The sequence below is a fragment of the Hippocampus comes genome, unplaced genomic scaffold, assembly GCF_001891065.2.
Source record: "Hippocampus comes isolate QL1 unplaced genomic scaffold, H_comes_QL1_v1.1 scaffold76, whole genome shotgun sequence".
NCBI classification, from domain to species: Eukaryota; Metazoa; Chordata; class Actinopteri; order Syngnathiformes; family Syngnathidae; genus Hippocampus; species Hippocampus comes.
The window spans coordinates 987512-1003256 of NW_017805277.1; the positions used below are offsets into that span (position 1 = coordinate 987512).

The window sequence follows — 15745 nt, forward strand, 5'->3', positions numbered from 1 at the left end:
TATATATCGTGTCGAGTGCCCAATCTGGTGGCTTTAAATCTTATCTTAAAATACCGCTTTTTCTCTGGCCAACTTTGGCCTCTCCCCCATTTTACTGCCCACCTTGCCACTCCTTAGCCGTGCCCCCAAGACCATATTGCTGCATTTAACTAGTGTCACCCTTCTCCCATACAGGTGAATCAGGTGCAGAGGAGTGGTCCCAGTGGAGCTCTTGCTCTGTAACATGCGGGCAAGGGTCGCAGGTGCGAACAAGAACATGTGTCTCACCATACGGAACACACTGCAGCGGCCCTTTAAGAGAATCAAGGGTTTGCAATAACACTGCCCCTTGTCCAGGTAGTGTTAGCCGCAGATTCTTGAATGTTTTTTTTTTTTTTTTGTAAGTCATTTGTTGTTGAAATGACAGGAAATGTGTTGTATCGGAATGTGTCTTACAACGTATTATGATCATCTTTTTAATCACTCTTTGATCAAGTGTTTTCCTTCTAGTTATTTTGTGAAAGTGTGTGGTTTTTTTTTGTTGTCATTATCACCCCTATGATTTCATCATTTCATATAACTGAGAGGCACCTCATCAGCAGCAAAATGGTTTAATGACACTTGGTTCTGCACGGAGCCGCAACTGATAAGACATCTGCATCATTTCCTTGAAGATTATCAGGGAAACTCAAAAATAGCTTCTTGAAGCGCACCTTCCAACCCACAACCCCTCCGCCCTCAACCCAGTATATAGATAAAGGCCAGATGAGTCATCACATAGCAGCGTCGGACTTGTGATTGCCGGCGTGTATTTGTCATTCGCTCAGGTGCTCGTTCCCGGTGGTGACTGATTCACCGTTCTTCCAGAATAAACAGACGCCATCATAAACCAAACAAGATCAAACATAATCTACTTAGTGCAAACATAGCAAATACTAATTTCTGGACTGGGAGTGACACAACAAAAATGACCAAAAATGTACAAGGCCAGAAATCACATCTGATAAGAAGTTCATGGTTCAGTCAGAGGGCAGAAGTGTGAAGAATTCTCACGGTGTGAGCTGTGAGGCTGTTAGGCATCCCGGTGGTCCGACTGCAGGAGGTGCGATCCCATTCTTTGATGAGGCAGGATTCACTGTTAATCTGCGTGGTTCTTGTTGGACACGGTGTCCACGGGAGCAGCCCAACATGTTCAGACGCACTTGTCAGAAGAGTGAAGTTAAAGTTAGAGTTGTGCATATTTGGGCTGCTTCACCTAAATTACAGTGATATTTTTATCACCCGACCCAAAGTTGGCCATTTAAAAAAAAAATCATATTCATAAAGGTATAGCAAGATTGGACTTGGAAAGCATGTTTTTCTAAACAAAAGTGGTCTGCTGGGTTACATATATTTTTTATCTTATCTCTCTCTTTTTTTTTTAAAGTCAAGTGAGATGTCATAAAAAGCTCGAGCACTGATGCATGTACATCCCAGCACCTGCTCATTTTTACGTCAAGAATGTGATGCTGTCATTTTAACAGTGGCTGTGTCTTTTTTCAATGTAGTGTTCACACTTGAAATGAAGTGAATTGTTCCGCACCAAAGTCCACGTCGCAGAGCCACTTGTTTGCCACATTGGACCAAATGAACGGGCACCAGCAGAGCAATCACATCCACAGTTGGTTTTAACACAACTAAACCAGACAGGTGTCAACACAGCCCTTGGACTGTGAATTGAGAGAGAAATGACATCAATGCCAGATTATGGCTCTTAATGTATCCAAGAGTGTAAAGTGGCCAATTTTGAATACAAAGAAAGACATTTTTAGACACTTGATTTCAGATGCACTATGCGTAAGTGGAAATTTGGCTGTGCTCAAAAGGGTCAACATCCTACTGCGCAGGAGAAATGGAATGAGTCATTTCAAATAGCAGCTGAGTGAATAGCAGCTCGCGAGTGACTGCTGTTTAGATCTAACAGCATTCAGAACTTGGATTCGCGGGGGAAAAAAAAATCAAAAATAGGCTTCACAACCGCATGGTGGAACTTAAAATTCCCTTTTGCTTTTGTCTGGCTAATTATGCATTCAGAACATTCTTCCAAAAAGTGAAAATAAAAGGAAACAAAACTCTAAAGTAATTTAGGCTATTCACACATACAAAGTGTCAAGGTAAGATCTGGTCTGCAATTTTCAAAAGGATGCACTTCTTAAAATTGCATCGCAGATGGGCTTTCTATCTTCTGAGCTGTTCTAATAATACTGCTTTTATTTTGCTTCATACAAGACTAATCTTGAGTCTTGTGAAATTGAGGCACTAAACTTACAAACAAACTGCCAACTGGCTTTGGGCCATTGAAGAAAACCTTTCTTCGAGATACAAATGAGTACTTCTAATGAAATGACTGATCATAAAAAAAGGCTAATTCTGCATGTCGAAAGATGTACAGTATCCAATTTGACGTGGGCCAAAATTAGAGGCATTGCTCTGCATGAAAAAATATCTTGATTAGTCATTAATAATGAAATATCAATGTCGAAATTGGCACATTTTCGTGTTTCTTTTTTGCTGTTAGTCATGTCATTCATGCAGACATGACTCATCCATCAAAGTGTTGAATGCTTTGAGAGTTATTTGTCTTTTTAATAGCAACTCTTTTGAAACAGAACTCATACTACCTGAGACGATCGAGGCTGAAGACTCGAAGGCAGCTTTTATTTAAGGAGTAACATTCAATAGGTGACATTTATAGCTGAAAAAATCCATTTGTCCCCAAGTATTTGGTGCTCTTGAATCACATCTAAATGGATTAGGTCTGTTGTCTTAGCATTTCTAGACCGTTCTTTTTGTTTGTTTGTTTGTTTGTTTTAGTTTTGCAATTTTAACACAAAGAGGCACTCAACCGATGTCGAAATGGGAAAAAAAAACCTGAACAAAAAAACACTATGCCGCTTCTGAATCAAACCTTATTTTGTAAGAAAGAAAGGAAGCAAATGGAAAAGAGTTCAGAAAAGGGAAGCATTTTAGACTATCTCTAATGTTGTAAATATGATGAAGGCAATAAATTGCAGTTGACGAGCCAGTGTCTCTTTGTCTTGACCTTGAAATTGGTGGCACTCTACAGCGTCGTATTAAAACCATCCATCCGTCCATTATCCGACCAACGCAGCAAATTTGAAGTAAAATGATCATCACGAAATCAGAATAGAATTATTTGTTGGATGGATAAATGTCCTTGCTTGGAACCTTAATATTCCATCCATCCATTTTCTAATCCACTTATCCCCACGAGGGCATGCTGGAGCCTATCCCAGCTGTCTTCGGACAGTCGGCTGGGTACACCCTGAACTGGTTACCAACCAATGGCAGGACACACAACCATTCGCGCTCACAATCACAGCTACGGACAATTTACTGTTTTCCATTAACCTTAACCATGCTATGCATGTTTTTGGAATGTGGGGGGAAACCAGTGTACCCGGATAAAACCCACCTAGTCGACCACCGCGCCGCCCGCTTAATATTCCATGATTCATAAACACATATATGATAGACATTGTGTACTTTGCTACGTTTGATCGACTTCAGTTCGGAGCGTCAAAGCAGTGGCCAGAGGCAGTGGACTCGGACTAATGCTGACATGCCTTTGCGGGGACAGTAAGTCGGATCCTATGATCCAAATGCCCCAGCACTGATCTTGAACTCTAACTACCGATATTGCCTTTGTGCAATGGGAGCCATTCATTTTCCATCTACAAAGCTGCCTTGTGTAGAAAAATAAAATCCCCAAGGTCAGAGCAGTCTAGTTTTTACCCAGAAATCTGCTCATTGTCTGTTCCAGGTCACCGGTCAACTTTAGATTTGTTTGGAACAATGTTCCCATGGGAATTGTTGGAAACAGACACGGAATTTATTTTCAAGTCACAAAATAGTCGACAGTTTGACATTTGGTGAGGTCCACCTTGGTCTGCATGACAGCGGTTCGACTGGTGTGTATTATTGAAATACTCGGGTCCAATTCCGAAGTTTGCAACCTCAAAGACACTCAACTTCACTTCCTCTCTTTGATCCTGTAGGGTGTTTCTATACATGATGTTCCTGTATCTTAAAGTGCTTAAACATCATATTATTTTTTTAAGTACACGATAAACAAGAGAACAATTTTCAGAATGTTGATGAGCATTAGGCTCATTTTAGCCTACACATTTCTTTTTGGATTTATTCCCACTTATAGCCAAAAGGCTCGTTTCCATCAGTAGTCCCCAAGCCACACGGAACATAGCAATGTGACCTGGTATAAATAAAACAATAGGTTAGCAGAAAAACAAAACAAAGATAAAATCATTAAAAACAGCAGCATCACATGTTGCCGTTTTTTTTTCAAATTATTTTTAAATGAGCAGTTTGAGATGGACTCTGATGTTTTGTGGGATTGCATTCCACTCATTACCTGCACGATCAGAGAGAGGAAAAAAAAAGTAAAGTTCTCTTAAACTAAATTTCACAATCTCCTCTCCCAGCCCCTCTCGTAAACCTTGTTGCCGGTGATCTACGCTAAATTGTATAAGGCTACAGAGCTTTATTATCGCTATTATCCGGTGCCAAGGCCAGACATGAATTGTCAAACCTATTGTACGTCTGCCACTCTGATTTCCATATATTACTCTCCAAAGTAAAACTGAGCCAATCGCAAACAATGTCTGCAGTTTGAGGAGGAAGTTGCCATCTGTCGGCTGTAGACGCAAAATTAAATTCCACTCGAAACAACACCTTTTGCCAGCTATTGTGTATAATGAGGAAATTAGAACAAAACACTTTTGTCCTTTAAAACTCCATTAATGACAAGGCACGAAATGAAAAGAAAGCGTGTCTTCACTTATCATTAACATGCAGCTCTTTTAATGTATTTGTCTGATTCGGGCGTTAACATATTGAGGCACAATTGTTGCAGGAGTGCATCTTGAGAATCCCAAAATAAAATTGCACCATCTGGGACTTACTCTGATCTTAAAGACGAAATAATTGCCTGCCTTGGGAACATTTCTTGCATCGTTTGCACGCCTGATGTCAAAGCCCTTGATTGCATGAAATCTGATATTACTGATAAGTTATGGAGTTTGACCGCTCTTTCAAAAGTGAGGAACCAGGCTGTGGGCTGTCCGCTGCGTAACAATTATGAATATGTTGTCACAGTGACAGATTTGCAGGGGACCATTGTCGGCCCACATTAACCTTTAGGTCTGCGTTGCAGCAATTTTATTTGCAGTCGACTAAGAAGAATCAGTAAACGGGAAAATTGAGCAGTCCTGCCACAGGTCGACTACATCTTTGTTTTGAAAGACTCTGACACCAAACCAGGAAGAGTGATCTCTCTCTTCTGTGTGACACTTTAAAAACTTTAATAACGATTGCCAAATATACATAAGTGACTGACGCTTGCACCTGAGCATTTGTGAATTAGACCCCGCACAGTCCACGTGGCCAGTGTTTCATCCACTATCGTAATAATGGCTAATTACTTTTGATTGATTTGATTTCCTTTTATGGCTCAGCGCAGTTTATGATTGTCCAGTTCTGTAATGGCACGGCGAGGGGATATTGATCAGGCCTGACACCTTCTCTGTGCCCGCAGTGCACGGTGTATGGGAGGAGTGGTCGCCGTGGAGTCTGTGCTCATTCACATGCGGCCGAGGTCACCGCACTAGGACTAGGATGTGTGCGCCCCCCCAGCACGGAGGCCGGGCCTGCGACGGACCTGAGACACAGACTAAGCTTTGCAACATAGCCCTTTGCCCAGGTATCATCTGTTTGCGAGATAACCCAAGAAACATTAGGAAATGACACTTTTGATCGTCATCCATTAAGGGGAGGATCAAATTAAGATTTTCCCAACTTTTTTGGTTGAGGTTCAAATTAAAAATGGGTTTCAATACTGGGGGGGAGGGGGAACACATTGGTGCTGTCCAATGCCAAATGTGTATGTCACACTAATGGGATCTCTTCTATTTCATGGCCAAGCGTTTCTTCAAAACAATTGACAAAGGAATCGACGGATTTAAATCTATAATTTCATATCGTCTTCAGTGTACAAGAACACACTTGTCAATGTAATCAAGGTTTCCTGATGAATGCATGTTGCCGGTCTCACATTGTTTAAAAGTTGCTATTTGACACTGCAAACGTAGTCATTTAATGGCTAATTCAAGCACCTGATATTGTGTATCACTAAAATTAGTCTACTGTCAATCATCTGTTAATAAGGTAACGCCCATGGTCCCAAATGTCCGACTTTGGTCCGACTTTGGTCTAAGGGAAAGTAAGCTGACTCAACTCTTGTCCTTGTCCTTGATCATCGATACTCATGTGGTATCTAGCCTCCGTGTGGTGTGAAAGAGATGATTGTGAGGGTCATGCCGCAACGCCGCAATTCTTTCCTGCTTTGACATACACACTATTAATCGTACATGCAGTAGAAAAGAAACAATGTCATCGTCAAACCTAAATTGTTCAAGTGGTATAAGATCGACATATACAGTACATCAATGCATAACCTTATGACATGAACATGATGTGGCATGCTTGACAAATTATAAGATAGCATATGGGATTTTATTCTGTGAATCCGCAACCAATTTAAATGCTTAAGCGATTGAACCAGGACCCCTTTTTGGGTGGGATAGGCTGAGTAAAATCACCAATGTAATTACAATTAGCAAAGAGTAAAACCGGCTTAAAAATAGAAGCGCTTCAGCTTTTATGTATATTACCATTCTGCAATCAATCACGAGAGCAAAGCTGAATCAATGCAGGGTTTGCGGTGCCTTTGTACTGCCGTACTTTACAAATCCCGTGAAGTGTCAATAACACCAAGCCGGCTTCAAAGTCATATTAGCGCTGATCATCATTCTTGCGTTCACATTAAATGTTGCCTTTGGTCTGTTAAGAGTTGGTCTTTACCCCTGCATAGACAGCACGGCATAAGTCTTAAAGACGTTGATAGTCATCGCAATCCAAGTATAGCTGTGGTCAAGTCCTTCAGAAATACCCATGCTGCTGAATAGATTTCTGTTCCACTGGTTTTTATTCTAAAATCTCCTTCCCTTTCTGTCTGCCCTTATTTATATCTTATTTTTTTCCCCTTCCGTCACTTGCGACACGCGTGTTGTGTTGTGTTGTGGCTGGTGCCTCAGTGGATGGACAGTGGCAAGAGTGGAGCTCTTGGAGCGATTGCTCAGTGACCTGTGCCAACGGCACTCAGCAGAGGACCAGGCAGTGCTCAGCGGCTGCACATGGGGGATCGGAGTGTCGCGGTCACTGGGCAGAAAGCAGAGAGTGCCATAATCCTGACTGCACAGGTAAAATATATATATATGAATAAATCATCAACAAAAAACAAACAAACAAAAAAAAAAGCCAAAGCCTCTGAGTACCATAAATATGAAGGGATGAATGGAGGCCCAGATTGCGTTATAATTACACTTTTATTAGTAACGGACCTTGGATTCTTTGAGCTGTGCTTTCGATTGCACTGCCCCAAAGCTTCACAGCGAAAGAATCAGGGAAATAGCAATAATGTTCAAGACCATGCTCTATCAATTGGATTTGTAAAATCCAGTTAGAAATGTTGTATGCCTTTCAAAGAATTCCGGGTTATGCGTCCACCCTGTCTGTCATCGCCATTGATGCATTAGAAGCTCAGAGATGTCAGCTTAGTGGCCTCCACCAAGCCTTGTCTCATCACACCGAGGCCTTCACATAATCTCCTGATGCAATTTTTGCCGCTGCAGCCTGAAAGAGCACAGATTTTCTTTCCTTTGTTATTCGTCTTTCATTCCGAAGTCTGTCGAGCTGTTTTACGACTACACACTCAAACCGAAGCACTAAAGGAAACAATAATGGCTTTTGAGGGTGTGTGTGTTTATTTTTCTCCAATTTTTGCGATAATGAACCCGGCAATGTTGTTGTTGGCTTCACACAGTGATGATACATTATGCAATTTTTGTCTTTAATGAGCTCATCCAATTTAGCAATTCAAATGTATCACAAGGTGAGCGATCAAACGCTTGCCGGATCAACACTGACTATGCCATGGTACGGCACATCAAATTGATGGTGAAAAATATCCACCTTTCCCAAATAGTAATTACAGTTTGATTGGCACCTTCATACCTACCTACCACCATAATACGACTAATTATGTCATTGAGATCCTCAGAAAAAAGGGAAGATTCACCCTGGATGTATACATTTTTATGACTTACATTCAAAAATGTAATTTTTTTTTTTGTTTTGTTTTTTCCGAGGGTCAATAAAAAGTTATGTAAGGGTGAGCTGACTAGTTAATGCGCAGTACTAAACAAACATCTAATCTCCTTGGTAGAGGTCATGAAGGACAGTGCAGTTTCCATGAATAAAATATTTGCGACAAAGCAAATACCTCATCAAAGCTCATCCATTAATTAATTAGATTTACTTTTGGCCAGTATGACTTAGTGGTTTCTACAAGTGAGCAACGGAGAAGGGGGTTAGTTGGAGGACAATGAAATGGCACCACATGTGTTTCCCGCTTCTAAAGAACAGGATATGGGAATTACTACATTGCTGAAGGGTAGCATTGTTTTGTCTAATGCTCAGTTTAATAGTCTTCATTACAAGGGTATAAAACCTGCTGCTGGTTATGGCAACTTTGAAATTATTATGCTTTAACGTTGGCAGCATGAGGGAAATGATCGCCATTTGCAGAGAAGCTTCTGTAGCCATAAAACGCACATGCTGCTAAGTGCCCCAAGTTATTTTGTTCTATTTTGGACCATTGCTAGCATACTAAGTTGCGCAAATGTGCAAAATGACAGAGTGTGAGATAAGCACACCATCTAACAAAATGAGATTTGTCAAATTGGATGCTTTTGATTTAAGCCTAACAAGATGACTGTGTTACAGCTAACGGCCAGTGGAATCCTTGGGGTCCATGGAGCGGCTGCTCTAAATCTTGTGACGGTGGATGGCAGAGGCGAACTCGAGTGTGTCAGGGGGCAGCGACGACCGGGCATCAGTGTGACGGCAACAGAGAAGAAGTCCGGAAGTGCAGCGACCAACGGTGCCCAGGTGAGGTACACTACTTGAAGGTTCTCCCCAGTAAGCAGCTCATGCTTCCCCCTTCGGGTGCTTGGAGGAGATGATTGATTTTAGCATATACATGCGATGCTCCTTTGACACAGAATATCAGGCAACATGGTCTTGAGCTGACGTTAAAAGTTCAGAAGTCTGGATTTATACCAGAAAACAATTAACATGAAATAATGAACCGACATTTTCAGTAAATATGTCAAAAATGAACTATTCACGTGCTCATCCTGACCCAATACAAATTTCTACATCAAGCGGTGATAATGAGTCACCATGGCATATAAACTGCCCAACAATTGAGTAAGGCTAAATGCAGGTCAGAATTAGATTTGCTTAGCTCATAAGAAAAACAAACATAGTGACCCTTGCAGTACAAAATCCAATTGGTATCGATTAGCTGTGGTTGTTAGCTAGCAAGTCTTGCTGTTAGCTTACATTGTTAAGTTACCGGTGGAATACAGATTCATCTGTACGCTCACACCACTTATTTTGTTTTTTTGAATTCATTTGTCGAACAAAGATAGCAGCTGTGCGTTCACACAAACTAGCATGGCTCGCCTTGCTACCCTAATATATTATTTTCATTGTAATGCAAAGAAATGATTGCACCATGTCAGAAATTACACACGAATTGGGAAATCTAATCAGAATGTTGCGTAGATGCAGTGCAATTTTACCAATTTGCATTTCAGCACCGTATGAGATTTGTCCTGAGGACTATGCAGTGTCGATGATGTGGAGACGCACACCTTCGGGGGAACTGGCCTTTAACAGATGTCCACCTAATGCTACAGGTAAGGACAAACAATTATTGTTAAATTTTTTAATTTGTCTTTGGTTACCTATGCTTCATTTGTCCTGTTATATGAATTAGGATAGTTCTTTTTTTCTTTTATTTTTGATGAAGGAAAAACATAGCAAATGGAAAATGGAAAAATACAGTTTATACTGTTTCACCACGAGCCACATGATAACATTGTTGAATTTCTGCCGTTAAGCTGCACTGCAGTGGATCAACTCCTCAGCAGGCCTTATTGTTCTACAAGTTTCTTTCCTAATCTTTGTGAAATCTACAAAACCTTGTGACACTAAAACAAAATCTGGTGCCAGAATTCCGCCTCCGAATCCAAAGCACAATGCCTTTATCCCTTCATTCCAATTCAACACGCAACATAACTCTTGGCAGCACCTGTCAGATTTGCACAGGGCTATGACTCATTGCATAGCGTTGTTATCGAAGAGATCACTGACGTGTGTTCTTTTTCTTTTTTTAAGACATTTGGCAGAAGGACCATAAGCAGTCACGCTACTTAATTTTGTGATGGGGAAGACAACGTCATGTTATTGGGGCTTATAAACACAATATCAAATCATAAGATGAAAAGGTGTGAAAAAAATTAACATTTTATACTAGCGTGGATTGTGGTGATATTTCCCCTTGAAGGACACCAAACCGAGACATCCATCCATCCATTTTCTAATCCGCTTATCCTCACGAGGGTCACGAGCCCAAACCGAAACAGTTTTACAAATCAGAAATGGTAATTTGGGACAATTTTGGAAAGTTTAACTTTCAGTTATTGCTACCACATATATAGATTTTTTTCCAGGTTTTTTATATATATATATATATACATACATACACACACACACACACACACATTTATTTTATCTGTTTGTTTGTTTAATGCGAATGCTAATAACATCATAAAAATGAAACAAATATTTAAAAACATGCATGGCAAGTTAATGGAACACTCTAAATTGTGTGAGTGTGAGCGTGGGTGGTTGTTTGTCTCTGTCTGCCCTGCGATTGGCTGGCAACCGGTTCAGGGCGTCTCCCGCCTACTGCCCGAAGATGGCTGGCTGATGCACCCCCTGTGACCCTTATGAGGATAAAGCGGATCGGAAAATGGATGGATGGATGAATATGTTGTATGTGTATGCGCATACGTCAGGATAATGATGATGATGGTAGTGTCATGAGCTTCAATGTCAAACAAAAATGGTGTCACATTTCACATTTACTCATGTGCCGTAGATCTATCGGAAAATAATGTTCCAAATGAAGGTTTTTTTTTTTGTGAGGTTTTTTTTGGGGGGGGGGGCAATTCACTTATTGGTGTGACAAGTAATCAAATGTTTTAGATTTGGAAAAAAAAAACCTTTTACTGAGTGCTCTTGTTCCACTTAAATTCAAGTGCTACTGATGAATCTCATGTAGTTTCTAATACACATCCACCTCAAGCATATTTTATCTTGATAACTCGACTTCAGTAGCGTCAGCAAGTTGAATGTACATTCATCTCGAGCATATTTTATCTTGAAAGCCCTTCCTCACTCATGTCAGCTAGTTGTAAGCCTTTGTACTATGTTGTTTATGTCAAAACATTCTGTCATTTGCAAGGAATCAGACCATCTTTGTGTCTGTCAGTGCAGAAGAACATTAGGTGAATGCGCATTTTTGTGAGAATAATAACACGAGGGCGCTAAATCGCTTGACCTTAAATGCTTGCGTAATGGAGGGACTGGTGCAATGATAAAAGGGTAAAATACAGAGAGCAGACATATTTTATGCTTCAACTACAGTGGCACTTAGCAAGGGGAAAAGACTATAATGGAGGATAGTTCAGGTCAGGTCAAGTTTGTTTGTCAAGTAATTAGCCGCAGCAAAAGTCTCAGCACGGTTTGTAAGGGCTGTATTATGAAACATTGAATGGAGTAGAACCTCTCAACCTTTTGTTTTTGTATTCAAATTGAGGTCAATCTCACAGAACCAGATGTGAAAGGAACCCATGATTAGGCCTCTTTCTTCCCTCCAGGATATTCCGACTGCTGAGACCAACTTAACAAGGATGAAATATTGATCAGCACAAGCACCACAACCAAATATGAGACGTGAATGTAGCCAGACAGCTCTGGTGACGTGTCCAAAATGTGTTCGGGGCATAGGCGCTTACACTGCCGTTGTCACTGTCATCATCAAGGTCATCATAGAAACGGCGCACAGCACTGGGGCATAAGCGTCGGCTCACCCATCACTGGTGACAACTGCCACCAGAGGCGAAAAGATGGGGTCGGCTTGTGGGGGGGTACGACATTCGGTCGATGTGGATAGCGGTGCTGCAATGTGGAAAGACAGGCGGACCGAAACGCGCAAGCTCAGCTGCAGCCGTGCAGAATGTTGAATTGGATTTTGACAAGGCAGAACTCTGCAAGATAAATCTCAGCTGGAATAGAAACACAGGAAAGACGATGGTACAAAGCCCACGAATAATTAAAGTCGACCTCATCAGACTGCAACATAGCGGAAGCATGGAGCTGATTGAAACAGAAGGATTTTTTTTTTCTAAACTAGAAAATTACTGCGTACAATGCAGATCTTTGCCTCGGCCGAACCATTAACAAAATTGTAAGCGAACACACTGTGGACCACTGTTTTGTTTGTGTTTATTTGTCTACCCACATTGTCAGTTTCTATACTCAGCGGCAGTCTGATAACAACAAGGCTGTTCTGTAGAAGGCAACAAAGGGGCTTTATTGTGAAGCCACACAGAAACACAAAAGTAAGGGACTTCTGACTGCCTGTGAACATCCATTATATCTGTCTGGTACAACAGAAAACAAATTCCTGTCCTCTATCTGCATTTGTATTCCAAGATGCACCAATTAAATGACTTGTTAAATGTCAACACTCTCTGATTGACATGTGCTTGTGCCACACACAACAAAACCCCTCAGCTGGATCTGGTAGAACAGTGCCCAAATGCGATGGTCATTTTTCCCTTGGCCCTCCTCTTCTTAAAATGACGCCAAACACCATCAAATTAACACAACAAAAACATAATTTGCATTGTGATTGGTGGAAAAAAATACGCTTCACCTGTCCACCTCTGAAGCCCTTCAGGAACAAGATTGCATTTAATTTGTCACGAAATTATTTTTATGCAAATGAGGAAGTTCTGCTACATTGTGTAAGAGGGGTAGCACAAGGTCAAAGAGTCCCAGGATTCAGATGAAGGTTGAAAATTTTCAACTTTACACTTTCGCAGTGCACTTGCATTGGGGAAGTAAACAATCAAATCCAGCACTGTCGTCCGGCATGTCAGGCTTACTCATTCAAATGAGACCAACTGCCATGTTCAGAATTGTTCAGCATTGGTGGATCTATTATTCTCGGTCCAGTAGTGATTTTTTTTTTTTTTTTGACCCGTTAGATAATGACACCCTGAGATGTGAGCACACTTTGTCTCCAAGAGATTGGACGGCACTTTTGGCAGCAAGATTTCAGAGATGATTAGCTGATCAATGAATGGCATCTTGCAGGAGGGTGGGGGAGTCTTTTGGCAGCTGATTTGGTCATTTGCCACCGACTGTGATGCCTCCAGAGCGCCTTGACATTTGATATAAATCTTTTTGGAAAAGGTTCCAATCAGTGTAGCGAGAATGCTCGGAAGGCTCCCTTCTACCCTTGACATTGACAGATACCCAAGGACTGATAAAATAAAAAAGGGGAGTTTGGGGCAGGTTTTTCCAACGTAGAAGGGAGAAAACCAAAATTTGGTCATACATATATCCATTTTTTTTTCCAACATTGCAATACGTTTGGAGTCTATCAAAGCTAATTATCAGAACCACGACATTACTAATAGTCCCACTCAAATTTTATCAACTGAGTGTTTTAGAATCACATTGGTGTCAGTGCACATGTCAGCATTGGGCTCCTTTTCATAATGTAATTTGTTTTTTGCGATACACTAATAATTGATTTTGTCCTGCATAATTTGAGATGATTGTGCTCCAAAGCAATGGTCAAAAGGTTTATCATTTGTATCAATTTCTGTCCCTATCTGCTGCTTGAATGATCAATTAAGTCTGATGTCACTCATCTAAAGGAGAGAGCAATTACTGCAACATCACGTCAAGCTGTTAAACTCTTCACAGGTTAATGCACCAAAAAGCTCTCATGTACATCCAGTTAAAAAAAAAAAAAGAAATTGAGTTCTCTAACAACAAGGCTGTCTTGTATTAATTACACCACCTCTGTATTATAACAATATTTGAAGGTTGTGTAAATTAAAATCATGACCACAGATGACCCCCACATAGTATAAGAGAAGTAATATATGACATTTTGGTGGTGTCATTGCATGCTTTTGTTATTGCTCAGGTTCTTGAATGCCCCCTGCCCACCTCCATGAATGTTTTTTTTTCCTTACGATCAAAGGGATTGAGGCATTTCACATCAATGAACATTTGCCTTTGGAAATTTTTATTTCCCCATTCTGAATTCACATTACCATGGCATCAAAAAAGGGTAGAGGTCATCAGCCAGCCCCCCCCCCCCAAAAAAAAACATCTTTTGAGAGAGAGAAAGGCTCTTAACATTCCGCAATGGTGAAGTAAGCAGTGAAATCAATTTACTACAAAAACTTGAATCAGAAAAAAACTGTCTTAATAAGTTTCTACTTACTGGCCACGACATTAGATGCAATTGCATCTCTCAGTAATCTTTACTTTGACAGCGCTATTTGATCTCGTTAGATTGTGCAAGTGCACCTAAAGCAGTTTGTATACTTTGTGGGTTGGGGCATGGTTGTGCTGTGATGCTGTAATGCGGTCGCCATTGTGGTTGGAGTGAGTGTGCAGAACTGATCCCGAGTCTTCACTCACTCTCACGATGCGGCGCAAGTGGAAGATGAGACGAGAAGATAGTAGTTGCGGAGAAGGTGGGCGTATCAGAAAGGTGGCATTGAGACCTTCCTCCCTGTATGTGTGTGTGTCTGTGTTGACTTGTGGAAAAGCGAGAACAGGAACAAACAATAGCGAAGGTTTTAGTGATGTAGGATCGCCAGGGGAAATGTTTTTTTTTTTTTTTTTTACTGTGTGAGTTTTCCTCGGGATGTCGAGCGGCCGGGTGATCTGTGAAGTGCACTCCAGCAGGTCGACAGCTGGGAAGGTGTGATGTTGGACCGTCTCTGTAGGATGCGCACCGCCGTGTGGGTGGATATTGGGTGGTTCTGCTATTTCTGGATCGCTGTTCCGTTGCCTGACAGCGACCATAGCAGTCGTGCCGCATGCTTGAATAAACCAATCTTGAGTTTTCATGTTGCACTAATAACACAAGACATGATGCATATATTACAAGTCATGGGACTCCAGTTTCACTGCTAATACATTGAAAAAGCACTCTCAAATGCACTGCATAATTGAATATGCAGCATCAAATTTTGATAGTGAGTGATGAGCTGCAGAACTGGACAAAAGGGGATTGTTAAATATCTCATGAAAAGAACTAATATGTCTGTCCTTTTCTCTTTTTTTTCCCCCCTTCATTTCCTGTTTCCAACTCCCCGACTTTGCTGCACCCTTCTGTCATTCAACTCTCCTTTGGTCTTAATCCCACCCCTAAACTCTCTGTGCCCGCATCCTCATCTCCCTTCTTATCTCCCCCGCCCGTCGCTTCCTCTTCTCCAAATCTGTCGCCTTCTCTCCCTCCCGCCATCTCGCAGGCACGACCAGTCGACGTTGCTCTTTGGATCACCGTGGTATGGCCTTCTGGGAACAGCCGAGCTATGCGCGATGCATAACAAATGAATTCAGATACTTGCAGCAATCAGTAGGTGCAAAGTCAGCTCTGCCCCCCCCTCCACATCCT

At 41.3% G+C, this 15745-nt stretch overlaps 1 protein-coding gene across 6 annotated transcripts in view; it reads left to right on the forward strand.

Annotated features, from left to right (window-relative positions):
• adgrb3 (adhesion G protein-coupled receptor B3) overlaps positions 1–15745 on the forward strand; it is a 124123-nt gene that overhangs the window by 53654 nt on the left and 54724 nt on the right. For 5 of the 6 annotated variants that reach the window (XM_019870643.1, XM_019870645.1, XM_019870641.1 and 2 more), the window contains 6 exons: positions 175–336; positions 5594–5758; positions 7152–7316; positions 8902–9066; positions 9780–9881; positions 15600–15706. In XM_019870643.1, the coding sequence (XP_019726202.1) occupies positions 175–336; positions 5594–5758; positions 7152–7316; positions 8902–9066; positions 9780–9881; positions 15600–15706 (866 nt within the window). The remainder of the gene's footprint in view (positions 1–174; positions 337–5593; positions 5759–7151; positions 7317–8901; positions 9067–9779; positions 9882–15599; positions 15707–15745) is intronic. The other variant, XM_019870647.1, reaches the window with a different exon arrangement.